At 37.5% G+C, this 18,140-nt stretch overlaps 3 protein-coding genes across 4 annotated transcripts; 2 read left to right on the top strand and 1 right to left on the bottom strand.

Moving 5' to 3' along the window:
• The first annotated feature begins 4,474 nt into the window (after window positions 1-4,474).
• LOC134742731 (protein FAM32A) lies at window positions 4,475-6,515 on the top strand. Its single transcript, XM_063675920.1, has 2 exons — window positions 4,475-4,806; window positions 6,162-6,515. The coding sequence occupies exons 1-2, from the start codon at window positions 4,597-4,599 to the stop codon at window positions 6,282-6,284; spliced, it is 333 nt and encodes a 110-aa protein (XP_063531990.1). The 5' UTR covers window positions 4,475-4,596; the 3' UTR covers window positions 6,285-6,515.
• A 1,232-nt stretch (window positions 6,516-7,747) lies between these two features.
• Window positions 7,748-15,515, bottom strand: LOC134743087 (uncharacterized). 2 transcript variants are annotated; one of them, XR_010127989.1, is made up of 10 exons: window positions 15,354-15,515; window positions 15,155-15,269; window positions 14,840-15,074; window positions 11,505-11,721; window positions 10,730-10,923; window positions 10,395-10,555; window positions 10,104-10,208; window positions 9,532-10,005; window positions 8,749-9,254; window positions 7,748-8,457 (listed from the first exon to the last, which is right to left on the bottom strand). XR_010127989.1 is itself a non-coding variant. In XM_063676400.1 (9 exons), the coding sequence occupies exons 1-9, from the start codon at window positions 15,403-15,405 to the stop codon at window positions 8,969-8,971; spliced, it is 1,839 nt and encodes a 612-aa protein (XP_063532470.1). In that variant the 5' UTR covers window positions 15,406-15,515; the 3' UTR covers window positions 7,748-8,968. The 2 variants fall into 2 exon arrangements, 1 of the variants encoding a protein (XP_063532470.1); XM_063676400.1 differs by having other exon boundaries at window positions 7,748-9,254.
• A 670-nt stretch (window positions 15,516-16,185) lies between these two features.
• On the top strand, window positions 16,186-16,800 carry LOC134743146 (transcription elongation factor 1 homolog). Its single transcript, XM_063676490.1, has 3 exons — window positions 16,186-16,337; window positions 16,431-16,547; window positions 16,646-16,800. The coding sequence occupies exons 2-3, from the start codon at window positions 16,432-16,434 to the stop codon at window positions 16,776-16,778; spliced, it is 249 nt and encodes an 82-aa protein (XP_063532560.1). The 5' UTR covers window positions 16,186-16,337; window position 16,431; the 3' UTR covers window positions 16,779-16,800.
• The last annotated feature ends 1,340 nt before the right edge of the window (window positions 16,801-18,140 follow it).

Below are 18,140 nucleotides of genomic sequence, written 5' to 3'. Positions count from 1 at the left end.
GAAATTTCGCAGAAGCGGCAAAAGCCCTATGTCGATGGTGGTGTGAAAGTTCTGCTTTTGCCCTCAGGTCAAGGTGTATACCTATGCTGAATTTCTGATACTCTCAGCTCGTGTCTCAACTTTTAAAGGCTCCATCATGCCTCCCGAAGGTTTTTAACTCGGCTTTCAACGGCGATACAACACTTGGATGTTTGTCTTTCAAAGTAAAGAAGGACACAGCATAATAACAACTGTAAAAGCGGGCACCCTTCCCATAATATTTGGCCAACACAGTCAACAGTTCACAATCAACGTATGTAATGTAAATAAATATTACCTATGCGAATATCATTGATAGCAGCCTATTAGACGTAGGCAGTGCTAACCATACGAGTACAACCATGCCCGGAAGGACCCCAAGGGTTTTAACCCAGTATACCTACCACACAAAGTTATTGTTGGAATCATTTTGTATACCAGTTCTTGATGGTTAGGTTAAGAGACTTAACCCCTTAAGTCTCTTGACCATCGTAGTACTACGGAACTGTGAAAGATTTTTTTCTTGAGAATTGCATTATGTCCGAGACTTAGACGAATCAAGAAATTTTTATAGGACGTTTTAGTCTCGAAATATGATCAGGAATACACTGTTAAAACCCTTAAGGTTACTCCCGGCTACGATATGTACACTGTAGGTACATGTCGCTGTCGCACCAACGCAGTTAGGTATTGATTCCGCTAGTTCTCTCGCGTCATCCCACAAAGCGATCTTATTACCGCCGTTTCACTTTACACTTCCTGCTCATTCGTGTGCAATCTGTAGTGCAAATCCGTTAATCTTATTTGGCGGTAGTAGCTGCACGCGGCGCCACGTGCCGCCAAATCGAACTAATCTAAAAGCCGTACGCGTCGCGGGGCAGAGCGCGTGCGCCGACGCGATAACGCCAAGAAACGCCATTCATTCCCGCTCTTTTGTCGCGAACAATCACTTATTTATTTATGATATTTGCTGCTATTCAACCTGCCACCCTCGTGAGCTAATGCCCACTTAGCTCAGGAGCTTTCTAAGTTTTTACCTACTATGTTTTATATAGTTGCCTGTAACAACCCTTTAGGATGCTGTCTTCAGGCAGCCTACTAGAGTTAGACCAAGAAAAGTCTGCAAAGATTTTCATAGCGCACACAGTGCAAGTGTTATTTATACGTCGTAAGTTCATAGAAGTTTGACGTTTAAAATAACACTTGCACTGCGTGTGCTATCAAAATCGCTGCAGACTTTTCTTGGTTTAACTCTACCTACTTTTTGTCATTCATTACGTCCTGCAAGATCATTAATAGGTACAGCTAGGGTGTAACAGGCAAAATTAGAATAAAACATTTCAAATTTCGAGCCCCTGTGAAAAACAAAGAAATTTGATTTGACCTGTAGACATCAGTCGAGATGACGTTTTATTCGAAATGAAATGTCAATTGCATACAATTTTTGACAAATCTCGCTTGTTAGTTGGTATATATCGAACGATATGGCAATCGACCCCCACTCTAGTTTGTTTCTAAATTAAAAAAAAAATTGTTGTTTTTAAAGTAACTAGCAAAAGTTTCGTGTATAATGTGCGATAAAGATATTTCGGAAACGCCACCTCATATCCGCGAATTCCGCCAGAGAGCATCTATGCCCCAATGTCGGATGGTGGTCGGATGTAATATGAGGTTAGTGAATATATCATAGAAAGTTTATAATATGTGTGTAGATAAAGCAGTGTATGTACCTAACTGTACATAATTATTAATTAGGCATTAAAACACTCGTGTGAAACCCACACTCGAGTTTTAATGCCTTTCATTATGTAGCAATCACATAAACTACTATTTTGACGCGAAAAAATAGTACATTTCGATGCTAGTGCGGAAAGTATGTCATTACTTCATGAGTACCGAGCCTACGGCTCGTGGCAAAACTCGGGACGAGTGAAGAATGACATATCCGCACGTGTATCGAACGACGTTTTTTAATACAGTTGCGAAAAAATAAGAAAAGCAACAAGTAAGGAATGGAATTCGAAACTTTTATAATATTAATTCTGTGACATTGACATTATGAAGAGGTGTTTTTCTAGCTTTTATTCGACTAGAATAGATTTTGTTATTATTATTGAACCCACTTCAATGAATGTTTTTTTTTTCAAATGCATGTTCTTTAAGACAGAAACAATTGTAAATATTAAAACATTATTATAAACATATTATTACCTAAATATCGTTATTTACCATTATTTGTGTATCGTATATTTATAAAAACAATATCGAATGTTGCCTTTGGAAACTTAAAACATTCTTGCAGTAAGAAAATACGCCTCTTCTTTGGCAGGCGTTCCGTTCCATTCAGACAACTTATTAAGAACGGTTTTTCAACATTAAAAAATAAACGTGTTATAATACTTATAATGATGAAGAGGTAAGTAATAAAATATGAAATATGCATATTTTTCGTATTCTTACATTAACAGTAGGTTTTTATGTTGATTACGACGTTTAAAGGGAACTAGTATTAACACTCGTCAATAAGTAGTCATGAATTGGAACAAGTAAAAATTAAAAAAAATTGGAAAAGTAAAAAGCATTAGTTCGCGAAAACCAACTTTCCGCACGCTAAACAGCCACGAAAAGTAGCACTTTTTGAGCAACTGTATTAAAAAAATTGTTTTAATATACAGTTGCTCAAAAACTACGCTAAAGTACTCTACGTAGCTGTTTAGCGTTCGCAAAGTTGGTTTTTGCAGGTTTTTGCGAACTACTGCTTTTTACTTTTCCAGCTTTTTACGGTTCCGTACTCAAAGGGTAAACACGGGACGGGACCCTATTACTAAGACTCCGCTGTCCGTCTGTCTGTCGGTCCGTCCGTCTGTCACCAGGCTGTATCTCATGAACCGTGATAGCTAGACAGTTGAAATTTTCACAGATGATGTGTTCTGTTGCCGCTACAACAAAAAATACTGAAAACAGAATAAAATAAATATTTAAGTGGGGCTCCCTTCGTGCGCGAGTCCGACTCGCACTTGGCCTATTTTTAAATTTAATTCTGACCGTAATCGATACGTTAGTTTATATATTCGTTTTATTATTGTGATTTTTTCGCAAATTTATTAAAAAACGTCGTGCAATGTACGTGTAAAAGTGTTATTATTTACATGTCCCTTGTCTTTCCACGCTTGCATTGAAATGTACTATTTTCTATGGGCAGGTCGTCCAAGTCGGCCAACTTCATACAAAGGCCAAATTTTTTTCGCGCCAAAAAATGTTTTCTTCTCCTTTTTGTTAATCAGAAGTATCAGAACATGATACCGCCAGTGTAGACGTGCCTCGGCCGAGGCGGCGCGCGCGAGGCACATCTACACTGGCCGTTTTGTGCGCGAGGAAATTGCCTCGCGCCTTACGCTCGCTCTGTGTAGGCCCGCTATTAGAGTTAAAGTTAAAAATCCTGATTGTTTGATTTCTTAAGCCCCCTAGGTATTTGAATACAAGGTGTAACAAGAATAGTGGGATCCTTTTAAGGGTATATTGGGTATCGTGTTCTGATTAGGAAAAAGTAGAAAAAAAAAATTACGTGAAGATTTTTTGACCTTTGTATGGAGGGATGGCTACGGGAACCCTACAGTCCCTACACTGAGCATGGCCCGATATGCTCTTGGCCAGTTTTTTGTGTTTACGTACTTGCCGTTGAATCATATTTGATATGGGATAATATTAACGAGTAGGTAGTCTGGCTTATGAAAGTTGAACCTGAAAAAACGCGGCAATTTCAAACAATCTGCAGCAGGCGGCTCTTTGATTACAAGGATTGCATAATTTTTATACTTTTTATGATTTCTAGAATATAAAAATTATAAAAAATATATAAGTTATGCATAATATTGTCTTCGGTTACCGCGATAGTTACTCATGAAATAAAACTATGAAAACGGATTATATCGCGTATATTGAATTTATAATACATCCCGACGTTTCGAACCCTTTACAGCGTTCGTGGTCAACGGGTGACACCGAACCGGGAGTCACATGACTACTAATTAGTAGTAACTAATCTCCTCTACTGGTAGTATATGTAGTAGTAGTGATTTTCAAATTACTAATACATTCGAATGATTTTTAAATTAGTCGAATGATTCGAATGATTATAATAATCGACTCATCGAATTAGTATCATTCAGTCGCGCATCACTAAGTTCGCTGTTCAGCGAAATCGACTACACACTAGCGTTCGCGGCTTCGCGCCGCGTAGTCTGGAGCGAGCTTTATAATCAAAGAGCCGCTTGTGACAGATTTTTTGAAATTGCCGCGTTTTCTCAGGTTCAACTTTCACTAGCCAGAAAAGCTTACTCCCTAAACACAACCATAGCCAAAACCACAGACTAAAGACGTATGTCAGTGTCATGACAATTGACAGCTGCGTAAATAGTAAATACGATACGTCAGTACGTCAGAGCCATTTCGTTGTAAAATTTGTGAATGTTGTATTGTGATTTGTAACGAAATTTTTGCTGATTATTTAAACCAATATTTTCGGTACTTCTCATATTGTTAAATAAGTATTGAAATCGTACCCTATACATAATAACCATGGGCGAAGAAGACGAGTATGCCTGTGTCAACAAATCTAAACTTAAAATCAAGACTGACTCTGGAATAAAAAAGAAAAAAAAGAAGAAGGCTAAAAAAGATAATGACAAAATCATCGAAGAAGAAGTAAAAGAACAGATGAAGCAGCAGGCAAACACAGACAAACGGACTAAAGCCGAAATCGCCTTCCAGAAGATGCAGGACAAAATGGTATGCATACCAGCCAGTTCAAGCATTTTTCAAATTACCAACATTACGTTAAAATGTCAGGGAATTTCATGCTATTTAACGAGTTCGTCTTAATGATGTTCCACTTTAGATACATTTAAATTGTCAAATGTTTTTTGAATTACAGAATTATACTCATTTATTTGGGTGAATCAAGTATTTTTCATTCATTCACTGGGTCACTCACAAAACCATGCTTTGTATTATCCAAACATGCATATTTATGGTACTTGGCGGACACAAGAACTTAGTGAATCTAGAATATTAACAGTACCTATCTTTGTTTCTCTGAAACAGCAATGATAAATATATTGTTGAGTGCAAATGGGGGATTACTGTTATGTCATGTTAGTTGAACATGGTATAGTCACCATCAGATATATCTAATGGGTGGCTGACGGATGCAAAATATGTAAAAATAGTGTCGCACGATATACGTAATATGGATATGTTGAAGTAAATAATTATATTTTTCTATATTACATATTTTCAGTCCATTTCTTTTATAATTCACTATTGTCCACTTGGGAAAATGACATCTAGAGATTCGTAAAGTGATATTTCAACATTATGTGTTTAGAACTTTATCACCATGCATTAGGTATATATTTTTAATGAAAAAAAAATACATAAATATTTATTATTATTATTATTTTTAGCTTTATCCCACATTAGTGGTCCCCAAGGGTATAAGCCTCCTCCATCTGTCTCCACCTCTCTTTGTCGGTGGCAACATCCATCCATTTTTTTTTTCAAGGTATTATGGAGAAAGAGAAAGACATAAGTATTACTTGAAATTTATATAAAGTCTTATCCATCTTCTGCTTATGTCACCATATTGCATCAATCGGCCGCCCTTTAGATATATCGGAGCGGTCAGGGTGCTCAAAAATATCTGAAGGTGCACTCTAACGCCTTGACAATAGGAGATGTGTTCTGATATTTGTGAGCATCTTGGCCGCTCCGATAAATATGATGGTGACTGTTCAACTTTTCTTACAAATTGTCCCCCAGCTGACCAGCCAGGATAACAACGAGAAATATTGATCTACCTATTTCTAAATGTGCTAGTGTCTGTTTATAATTAAGTCATACTAGTTAATATTAACACATTTTGATCAATACTCCAGAAACCGGTTGTCTATAGCTGCATATAAAACAACCCGCCCTTTTAAGCTTTGCATACAATGTTAAAATAAACATGAAAGGTTTTGCCATATGAATTTCATATGTAAACTCAAATTTTTCCCAGTATTGACTAACCCATAGCTGGTTTTGATTATGATAACATAATAAACATAAACATTAATTAACAGTGTCAACATTTTTCATTTCAGAAAAAGCAGAGAATACTACAGAAGGCAGAGATGACTCACAAGCAAAGAGTAGAAAAGTTCAATCAACATCTGGATAGTCTTACAGAGCACTTTGATATACCTAAAGTATCTTGGACAAAGTAAAAATATTATGGAGATTTTCAACATGATTGTGCCCATTATATTCCAAAATACAAATCACACTGGATTATAATGAAAACAACTGTACATATTTGTGGTTCAATTTATTTACCAATTGCTGCTGATATCTTTAAGATCTGTTTCTTGGTTAGGTTAAACATAAGTTATGCAGCCTGCTTGTTTCTCATTAATCAGAACCTGTGAGTTTGCCTACGGACAAAATTACTGAATTTTGTTTCTTTTTTTTTGTAATAACCTGTTGAGATAATTAATAAATGTAATATAAAGAAGACTATTATTATCAATCTTAATCAACCTTTTGTGGTATGTACTAACCTGAGGCTAACCAAACTATCTAACTAAATACCACCATAGTTAAAGTCCACCTTAAAGATCAGTGGTTCTTAACCAGTGGTCCCTATGAGTACACTAGGAGCTTAGTGTTAACAAAGAGGATATAATAAGATAGAGCGGTACTGTCATAGTAAATTTTGTAACCACCATAGAGTAACTTATACTAGAGCGGTACTGTCATAGTAAATTTTGTAACCCCAGTAAATTCACTGCCATCTGTCGACACACTTTAAAACTTAAAATGAAGATTTATAAAATTACGATAAAATGTATTTAAATATGGATAAATGATGTTTTTATTCGCATTAATTATTTTTATATGATTCTGACCCATGTTCTTTCACTGTTATGCGTTAAAATTATAAATAACAAATGAAACCGTCAACGCCCTCTATACGAGATTAGGCCAAAACTAGTGGCGCCATCTGATCGAGAATCAAATTTTCGTGGTTTTTGAGGCACGTTTTTTCCTTAGACTGTATCCATCTATTACGGAGTTATATCTATCTTTGGTGTTAATAAATAAAATAACCCTTTCTTGAGTTAAATTGACAATCAAAATAGGTAATATTGTCTTCGGTTACCGCGATAGTTACTCATGAAATAAAACTATGAAAACGGATTATATCGCGTATATTGAATTTATAATACATCCCGACGTTTCGAACTCTTTACAGCGTTCGTGGTCAACGGGTGACTGAGGAAAAATTACAAAATGCAAAAATACCCACATACTAAAATAATGAACAATCATAGACTACAAACTTTAAGGCTGGTTGTACATGCAAAATCGGTTCATAAGGCTAGTTATACACTATAATTATTTTTCAAGTAAAGATATATATATATACGCGATAAAAATAAACTATGCCGGCTCCAACCCTACACCACGGACCCGAGAAGATTTAATTCCCTCCTAAATTGTAGGATATACGCGATATAATCCGTTTTCATAGTTTTATTTAATCAAAATAGGGATTTAGTAACTTCCAAACAATTGGTGCCTGGCAAAAAATATATTTCTGAGTGGTCCCTTGGCACTGAAAGAACCATTGTTACACTGCTGTACAGTCTGTGGCACTTGAAAAATTGGAAAATGTAAAAAAACACTGTTTCCTTTTATAATTTTTATTGTGTAAGTTTGACCAAAATAAAATCAGGCTTTTTACAATATAGTTTCTCTTTGTAGATGTCAGAAAACCTGTAAACTTAAGAGTACTAGTTACTTTAAAAAAAGATTTATAAAATTTGTATACATATATAAATTATTAATTATCATATATTTTGGACGGATAAAAATGGAATGGTAATGCATCTACCACAGACAGATTAAAAACACAAGGCACATAATCATATATTTGGACGGATGATTATCTAGTCAATATAACTAAATCTTTAATATAGGTATTTAAAACATAAAATGACTAAGTATATGAGGCGTATGTGCGTAAGGACCCTTTAGACATGAGACACCACATATGTTCTTATATTAACTACCATTGTGTTACTTCCTAATTAAGGCACATACCTAACATATGTGACGTTTTCAACCAAAAGGTACCACATTGTCGCTTGTCGATAAGGTTGATTTCCAATTGAAGCTATATGGAAATAGCGCCTTATTAACAACCGACAATAAGTACCCGTTTGGTTGCAAATGGCACATATATGTATATAAGTATTTTCTACTTAGTATATTTTGCTGGTAAAAGTGAGACAAAATTGTATACTTAAAATGAAAATGAGATTCACTTTAGCTTATATCTACATTCAAAGCACAACACAGCTGCACAGTTAAAATTAAGCTTAAAGAAAATTTAACCTAAGTCCTGCGGTACCAAATTTTGTACATAATAAAAGTCACCCTTCAGTCCCAGCATTAAGTAAATTACTATAGGAATAAACACCGATAGTAGTAGTACATATTTCGGTACAAAATGTTTAGATGCCCCCCGCTTTCAAATTTGAATATTCGCGGGAGTATTCTGACAGTCCATAGAGTTGGTAAATAGTCTGTTCAGGACTGACAGCAAATATTTATTCTGTGCAAAAAAATGAACAAGAGGCCTCTAGGACTATGACGTTTAAAAAAAGCTGGGACTTAGGAGGTAACAGTAAATGTGTAAAATGTAAGTTAAGTATCCTCATATGTAGTTCTAAACTAGTTTATAGCCCAATGCGGACTTCATACCATCATATTACAGAATAGTTCATTCAGAGATAAACTTCAATAAGTTGTCTTGTCTAAGTGCCAATTATAAAACTTACATTAGGTATTTGATGTCATGTGGTCTATCACAACACTAACCACAATTTTGATATTGGACTAAATATTATAACAGCTGAATAAGAACAGCCAGTATAAATGTTTTAAAGCTTAAAGCTAGAAATGTTGCGTCGTTACTCCTCCAAAACGAGTAACTGAATTTAAATATTTTGATATAATTCTCTTTGGTGGTCCACGGGTCGCTGCCATCGTCAAAGTGCATCGGGCACTGGTCGCGCTCTCTCTCGTACTCCTCCATCTCGACGGCGACTGCGGCGCCCTCTGTGTAGTTCCATGACGTCACATCCTGCTTGAGATCGCAAAAAGGCCCTATAGCCTGAGACATCAATATTCTGAAAAAAAAATATTATGAAATGTTTCACATTTTCAGTTTATAATAGTTTAGACAAGAATATATCCACAAACTTCTATACAAAATAAAACTATGAGGAATATTACTTAAAGATAAACATGAGATGGTTATTGTAGTAGGCCTAGGCAGGCCAGGAACGTAACGGTACCTATAGTTCGCAAAAGATTGACAAGACAGACCATTCATGAAATAGGAAAAAGAGAGGGAAGGTTTTTGCCCAGGAATTGAACATACCAAGCAGCTAGCAAAAAAAATACCTATTAAGATCGGCCCTTTGATACACCCAACATCTGTACTTGGAGAAAGGATCCAACTCGTCATAAGTAATAAGATAAGACTTCAAATTTTCTTTCCAGTAGCCAATGCACTTCATTTTATAATCAGGATCACTGTAAATATCCACCGGTCGGCCGAGGTAGTCCACTGAGAGGCAGTAATTTTCTTTGATTTGTACAGTCTTTTGGTCAGTATCACAGACAGAGAAGTCACTTATATTCAGTTTACAGTACAAGTTTGGACGAGGGCTCAATGTAACACCGCCAAGGATTCTAGTCTCGAATCTGACATCGCCTCTTTGAGTAAAGTTGAACTTTCCAGCAACAGGGCAGCGGATGGGCGACGGATCCTTCTTAAGGAAAAGGTCGTAGCGCCATTGTTTCTTATTAGGGAACTGCACCCATGAGCACACAGTATGGAAATTACTCTGGATCATAGCAAGACCTTTGCGGTATCTGAAAAAGTGCAGTCAGGTGTTATTCATCTTGAAAATAATCAATATTTGTTTGACTTCTACATCTACACCTCTCACAATATTATGTCATTTCATTACCTTATTATATTGTGATGTTGTGGTACAAAATCGAAGCAAACATAATCTTTTTGACAGCCATCCACTGTAAGGCGAGCCATCATCACTTTGCTGTCGCGTTGTTCCCTGTAAAATACAATAATCGAAATATTTGTTAACAAAAGAAAGGTACGTTGTTCATTATTTAAAATCCGTGTGGTCTCGTTCAAGTGAGCAAGCAACTGATCTGTTATAAATTTATAAGTGACTAAAATGCTGTTTTCAAAGACCCACAAGATTGTCAAGTAGTTCTCTGAATGCTACAAATATTACCGGCAGACATAGATAGTTCTTCTGTATCTGTCCTCATCGGGGTAGTATGTCTCTATTATATGCGTTTCATTTATAAACACATCTGCATCAATGTTTGCTGTGTTGATCCAGTCTCCAGAGAAGTTTTGAGGTAACCGACAACCAGGTTCAACAACTTCAGACTGTAAATAAAATTAATAGAATGATCAGTCTTATTAAGACAGGTTTCTTCAATAGATTTTTGCCTATATAAATAACCAGTTTGTCACTTTTTCCTGAACCAGTTTGCTATTCATTTTACACCCACAAACCACCTCCACCCAGACAAAATGTGTAGCTTCTTTAACCTAACTTACCTTAACAGGGGTGACCTTGTACCTTTCTGGGGACTTTTCAACAGTCTTAAGTGCATTACATTCGGGAGTAATTGACGCGCCGAGGTACAAGTCATCATCTCTGTTCTTAAGGAAGCAGCGATATTTTTCGTCTTTTCGAGATTCCTTGGTGTTGGCCACAGCAAAGAAATGGTTTTTACCAACAAACCAATGCCCTAAAGAAAATATGAATTTTATAAAATTGGAATATGATAAGATATTTGTGGTGTAAACATCAAAATTTGAGTAATATTAGGTTATCATTATCAACTATGCAGATAGCACACTCAATTTGGTGCTGTAAAAGTAACATGAACACACAATCTTTGACCTGTAAGGTCAATATATTTATTTATTTATTTATTTATTTAATCTTTATTGCACAAAAGAAAATACAATCGTACAAAAGGCGGACTTAATGCTATGAGGCATTCTCTACCAGTCAACCTTCGAGCAAAGCAGATAATTTGTAGGCGGTGCAACATAGTGATTACATATATACAAGTATAGTTAAATAATGGATAGGCATAGACATACATACATATATCTGTATATATAATATTCATATAAATACATACAATATACATACATACAAATACATAAGATATCAGATGAAACTTTCAAAACAGAAACACTAAGAATTCATCGTTATACAGTTGCTCATAAATATGTGTACACTTTTTCACCTTATTTCAATGGATTAAGGTGATTTTTTTTACATATTTATGAACTCAACTGTAACTGTACAATACTTTACCTAAACAACTGTACTCTACAACTCCATCAAACGTTCCAGACATTCCAGGGCATTTTCGGTAAGTGATGTTGAATTTCTGGTTTGTGATCAAGAACTGTGTGCCTGCTGTCTGACAGGACCTGATCTGCGCATCCGGGTGGCTGCACTCTCCTGTGAACCTGAACCGGTTCTGGTATCCAAATGTCCACACGCCTTCTAATGATGAACGGCAATTCACCTGATATTAAAGTAATAATTAAAAAGCAGATTACACAGAAGCAAATTCGTACAGGCCAATAAGTCTGTCATCATTTTTCCTCAAAACATTGGAGAAACTGGTAGACAGACATATAAGGGATGGTCCTCTTAAGAGACATCCACTGCACCAATTGCAATGTGCGTACCAGCCGGGTAAATCGACTGAAACGGCACTACACCTGGTGACAACCAGAGCAGAGCAGGCGATAGAGAACAAGGAACTATGCCTAGCCACTTTTCTAGACGTGGAGGGGGCATTTGACTGCACCACGTATCAGGCAATCAGCATTGCAGCATCTAAACATGGCATAGAACCGACTCTCTGGAGCCTGGTAGTGAACTCACTGCTGGAAGACCTAAACAAAGGCCCAATATACACGGTAGGGTGATTTAGTGATTCTTGCAAACGGGAAATTCCCGGGAACGGTATCGGAAATCATGAATACAGCACTGAAGCAAGTGGAGAGGTGGTGTAACCATCATCAACTCTCCATCAATCCTGGCAAAACAGTAGTAGTACCGTTTACCAGGAAAAAGACCCTTAACGGCATGAAGCAGCTAAAGCTTTATGGAAGGGTACTGGAAATGTCCGATGAAGTGAAATATCTAGGTTTAACACTAGATAAAGAACTGAACTGGAGAAAGCATGTACTAAATTACCAAGGCACTGAGGGTGTTTGGAATGTGTAGAACGGCATATGGCAAAACGTGGGGTTTAAACCCAAAGGTACTGAGATGGATCTATACCATGATGGTAAGACCGATCATTCTGTACGGATGCCTGGCATGGTGGCCAAGGACACTAAAGAGCACATGCAGGGATGCCCTTACGAAAATACAAAGAACGGCGTGCATGGCTATTACTGGCGCGTTTAGAACGACGCCAACAGCGGCGATGGAGGTACTACTAGACCTCCCGCCGCTACACCTAGTGATACAATCTGAGGCGCGGAAATCGTTACAGGCTGGCTTTGACAGGCCTCTAACTAACACACAAACATGGAATGTGACAATTTCATGAAATGGATTACGAATATGGGCTGCGATAAGATGCAACCCAAGTTTGTGCTCCGTAAGAATTTTAATGTTAAAGTTCCAACAAGGGCTGAATGGACCGAAGGTCTTGAAGCACCAATGTCTGATGAAAATGACATCATATGGTACACAGACGGGTCCAAGACAGATTCTGGTACTGGGGCAGGCATTTATGCAAATGACTTTACTAGTAGCATAAGCATGGGCAATTACGCCACTGTCTTCCAAGCCGAGACATACGCTATAATTGCCTGTGTACATTAGAATATAGTTAGGCAAACCCAAGGGAAGAATATCTTTATACTCAGCGACAGTTAAGCTGCACTCAAAGCGCTTAAGGCGCCCAGAGTGGACTCTAGACTGGTATACAAAACTCTAGACTGGTATTGGAAGGCAAAACAAAGTGCAACTGGTATGGATCCCAGGGCACGAGAGATTCATAGGCAATGAAAATGCAGATGAACTTTCCAGAGCCGGATCTGCAAACAACCTTATAGGTCCGGAACCATTTGTGGGGCTCTCACAGGAAACCATCACAACGGCTATCAAAGAGCTTACTAAGACCAAACACCAGGAAGAATGGGACAGTCTGACAGGTCTAAAGCACTCAAAGCTCTTTTATACAAGGGGTAGACTCTGGTTGGAGCAAAAACCTTTAGAAACTTAGCAAACGGCAACTCCAAATAATAACGGGGGTGTTTACTGGCCATTACGGGGTCAAGGGAATCCTGGCCAAGATGGGACACGCTGACAACACCGATTGTCGTATGTGTGGCGAAGAGGAAGAGACAATAGAACACCTTATGTGTGAATGTCACGCCCTCGCCAGACAAAGAATGAAGGACTTTGGAACAGGCTATCTGGAACCAAAGGAATTCAAAACGCTACCCATAAGGTCCATCATCCGGCATATGGAGATGGTGGGGAAAGCTCTTGAGTAGCGGACGGATCTTTCCTAAGGGGTAACTGCACAAAAGATCCCTATGGGTCCAAGTGTATCCGTAAGGGCCCCCAAAATTATAAGATAATAATAATAATAATAAGCCCGCAGGGCAGCTTGTGGCGAGCTGTTGGGGAGTGACGACCCCACGGACCCGAGTGCTCCAGAGAGTCGGTCAGGGTCTCCGTCTCCGGCGTGTCTTTGTCGGTCGGAGTGGACCCCAAGGGGACCCACAGGACTCTCAGCTCTGGCTTGCCTTCATTGGCCGTCCAGAGGGGAGTCGTAAGAGCTATATCCTCCAGGGGTGGAAGTGAAAGATGCATAAGACGCGAGTTGGCACAGTGGCTGCTAACATCAGTCACTGGGTAGAAAGCGGCGCACACCTCTCGACACCCCTGAGCCGCTCACACCGGTGTTGCTCCTGGTCTTCTTCACGATGGCAGTTTCAGGGGCCCATCTAGTCAGCGGCAAGTCACCACCTGCCTCGATAACGTGTGTTAGCATTGTTATGGCAGGTGTCGGACTTCTTTACAATAGCCCAGTCTCATTGTCCACCCAAACTTCAATCCATAGACCGTATACTGTTCACTTTTTCTACAATAGTCCCAATGCCTGCTGGTTCATGGGTGTCTATTGTTGCACCTGTGAACGGGTTCCAGCAAGCGTTCTATGACATTAAAGCTCTCCAAGGGGCCTCTACGTGTTGGATCTATATCCCCACGCAAGCCTATCAAAAGACCGGGATTTATAGGCCCGTGAAATCCGAGGAGATACAAATAATAATAAAAGACGTTTATTCAAGAGGTTGTAACATAAGATAAGATAAAGTAATAATTAAAAAAATATTCGAAAATGGCAAATAGTCCGGGTAATTGATTAATTGTACAGTTGGTGCCCTAACACATGGGTTCCCAAACTGTGCGCCGCAGCGCCCTGGGGTGCCGTAGACAGTAGAGAGGGGCGCCGTGGAGCAATCCACCTCACCATGTTACCTATCTATTTCAAATAGCCTAGCTAGGTTAGGGTGCCACAGCCAAAATTTTTAACTTGCAAGTACGCCGTGGACTGAAAAAGATTGGGAACTGAAAGTAATGTGTTAAAAAAAATCCCTTAAGAAACTTACTGGGATATAGTTCTCAGAAAACAGTGTTGTTAGTTGCTGGTCATGTCTCAAACCCCTGCAAACTCTTTCAACCGTTGGTTCTTCATCTAACGCCAGATCGACACAGGGCGTCTCTAACTTCTCTATAACATTGATTGTCCTCACAATCAACTTCACACAGTAGTAACAATTTGTATATTTGAAAACCATTGTGTAGTTTACGTGAAAATCGGCTTTCATGTTTACGCAGACTCCCCTAGAAATAAATAAAAAATTAACTAAATAAATAAGACTACATGTGCCGACTAACAGAAGACAAAGTAGAATAAAATATACCTTCCAGTCATATCGCTTGCGTTGATGTCGGTAATAGTTTGCTTTCCATTTTCAAAAGAAAACCAAGTATTTCGTAAAACAATTGGAATCGTACACTCTGAACATACCGAAGCAACTGAAACACATTAAAAACCTTACATAGGGCGTCGCCTTTATAGCATAGAAGCAAAACAAATAATTACAACACGCAATTACTTACCTCCGAATATTAATATTGGTATAACCACTTTCAGACACACATTTGCACCCATTTTAAGTAATTTAAATTTAAGAATCCATACATAAAAGGCATAAAATATTAGTTAATGATTCCCCAAACTCGTTTCGTTCGTTTAGCTGCTTTTGGGCTTTTTAGCAGTTCGTTTCGATTTCATTCACGGTTTTATTTGTTTGATTGACTGACGGTCGAGAAACGAAGTAACTAGTTAATAATCTGTGGTCGAGAACATGGTCGAATAAAGGACTCCACTCACCTTACAACAAGTCGCATGCGGTTTCTGATACATTGCGGCATTTTGATTGAACGATTCAATTTATTGCCCCTACTTATAGCGAAACACACTACCGCACCGCACTAAGGTCTTAGGTCACAGTGCGCCGCACGCATAATAATAATAAATGTGAGAGCGAGAAAGAGGTCTATTTCTCGCTCTCACTTATGGGTGCGGTGCGGTAGTGTGTTACGATTTTTAACCAACAACGTATCATAAATCGCATGCGATTTTTTGCAAGGTCTGTGGACCATGAAAAATTGCACAGAAATAACAAATGATTTGTCTGAGACCACTTATAAAACGTCCTTCCTCCATCCGAACTGTGAATCTAATCTGCCGCACCACTATTCTGTCATATCAGTCAAACAAGTGAAGTGACGTTTCAATAAGTAATTTGTAAGTAATAATAAAATGTGTCTTGGTTACATGAAATAAATGTATTGAAATTGAAATAAAATTCTTCATTTGAACAGCATTTCTATTCTCTTTCGTCTTGTTCTACTTGAAATATAAGATAGCTTACATTCCTACAGCCAATTGTGAGACCGTCTAAGGAGAAATCTTGGAATTTGCAAGAGGAACCTCAACCCCTAGAGCAAAATATGAGACTTGATTAAAATCATCTAAAACAATCTCATTCAACAGTTCCCGATCTATAACAGCAAAAGCTAGCAAAGGCAAAGCTCCGAGTGAGTACAACAAAAAATAATTGCTTATTTAATGTCTAAAACACTTTAATTTCGTAACTCTTACCAGCAAATAATTAAACTATTTTTTTGCAGTATGGGTCGCCGCAAGTCAAAAAGGAAGCCGCCGGCGAAGAGGAAAGCCATAGAGCCGCTTGATCAACAATTTAACTGCCCATTTTGTAATCACGAAAAATCCTGTGAAGTTAAAATGTGTGTAATTTTAAACTACATTGTCCAAATGATACCTATTTGTTCATTGTATATTTTTTACCAGCTGGAATTATTGATTGTGATTTCGTTATTTTCAGGGATCGAGCGAGAAATACAGCTCGAATACAATGCCGAGTGTGTTTAGAAGACTTTCAAACCACCACCAATGTACTGTCTGAGCCCATCGATGTTTATAATGACTGGGTAGATGCTTGTGAAAGCGCAAATTAGCTTTTAGGTTATAATACCCTAAACGCAGGGACCCAGCCGCCCGTTCCCAGAAAAAGCCATCAAATAGCCCCAACGGTTCATTTGACTTAGCTAGCCCTTTTAGAGATACTGCTAAACTAAAATGAAAGGGTATCCCCTTCCTAAATAAAAAAAATTATGACATCTGTGCTGTCAACACGCTAGACACCCAGTCCTTCACTTTAAACATAAATAAGCAATATTTGATTCAATTTTTATGAAGAGAAAGTTGAAAATGGAATAAGCGGTATGATTTATAATCAATACCCCTTCAAGAGGTTAGTGCTTAAGGAACAGGTATCGAACGGCTATCAGTTTACCTGTATTTTGAAGCGCTTTAAAAGCCAAATGAAAGGGTTTTAGTTAGCAATGGCTTTGTTAAGCAAAGCCTTGCAAAATATCCCTTCCAAAACCCTCGAAGGTCGGGTGGGTCCCTGCCTAAATGTGTGTTATGGGAGTCTCTAAAAATATTATAGATAATATGTATTTTAAGAAATGTACTTTTGTATCTTTTTCCAGTTTTTAACAGTCTTAATTATTTAAAAATATGCATCTCACTGAGTTTTAAAAGGTCAATGAACTATAAACTTATTAAAAGCTTGTTTCTGTAAGAAATGATCTCAGGCTAAATGTATGACATATTATTGTCTTGTAACTTACACTGTACCTAGACCAGACCATTCATACAGATTCTTGACTATTTTTTAACACATTTGAGCACCTTGCCGCTCTTGAAAGTGTAAGCTACATTACTGTTGTTTGATTTGACCCATTGTGGTTGCCATTTTTTGATACCAATTTCCTGTTGCAATGCATTTATGGAAGCCAAATTCAAAGCAATTTACCATGGTATTTTTGTATACAGTAAGCCAAAGTTGCCCCATAATGCATCTTGTATTTTGCCATGTTGCAGCAATTTGCTATCAATATCAAATAGATATCAAAATGAATCTTCGTTTTTTTATTAGCTTCGAGGATAAAACCATAGTTTATAAACTTAAGATCAACTAATTCTATTAGATAATGATGGTTAAATTATAAGGGAACTTATAAGTCAATAAAAACATGAAAAAACAGTATATAGTTTATCTATCACTTTATATTTCCCAACAGTCATTTGGTAATTCCCATAATCAATTTTACATTTCATTACAATGTAATAATACACTCAAGCACTACTGAGTTATACTCTAAAAGCATGATTGAAAGTCAACACAGTATACATTAATAATTGAATTCCTTTAATAAGTACATTTGACTACAATATTAAAATGAGATTATTACATAAATGAATGTGAGCATGGAATGTAATAATTAAATCACCACATCACATCTACCAATAAC

Source organism: Cydia strobilella, chromosome 7 (genome assembly GCF_947568885.1).
Source record: "Cydia strobilella chromosome 7, ilCydStro3.1, whole genome shotgun sequence".
Lineage (NCBI taxonomy): Eukaryota > Metazoa > Arthropoda > Insecta > Lepidoptera > Tortricidae > Cydia > Cydia strobilella.
Note: the sequence above shows the minus strand (reverse complement) of the source record. Positions and strands in the feature narration are given on the sequence as shown.

Bases quoted from the DNA above. Each gene is read 5' to 3' on its own strand.
- LOC134743146 (XM_063676490.1), top strand. From the start codon at position 16,432: ATGGGTCGCCGCAAGTCAAAAAGGAAGCCGCCGGCGAAGAGGAAAGCC. The intron at 16,548-16,645 runs GTGTGTAATTTT...CGTTATTTTCAG, and splicing joins AAATCCTGTGAAGTTAAAAT to GGATCGAGCGAGAAATACAG.
- LOC134742731 (XM_063675920.1), top strand. From the start codon at position 4,597: ATGGGCGAAGAAGACGAGTATGCCTGTGTCAACAAATCTAAACTTAAA. The intron at 4,807-6,161 runs GTATGCATACCA...TTTTCATTTCAG, and splicing joins AGAAGATGCAGGACAAAATG to AAAAAGCAGAGAATACTACA.
- LOC134743087 (XM_063676400.1), bottom strand. From the start codon at position 15,405: ATGGGTGCAAATGTGTGTCTGAAAGTGGTTATACCAATATTAATATTC. The intron at 10,556-10,729 runs GTAAGTTAGGTT...TTTTATTTACAG, and splicing joins ACAAGGTCACCCCTGTTAAG to TCTGAAGTTGTTGAACCTGG. The intron at 10,006-10,103 runs GTAATGAAATGA...GCACTTTTTCAG, and splicing joins CAACATCACAATATAATAAG to ATACCGCAAAGGTCTTGCTA.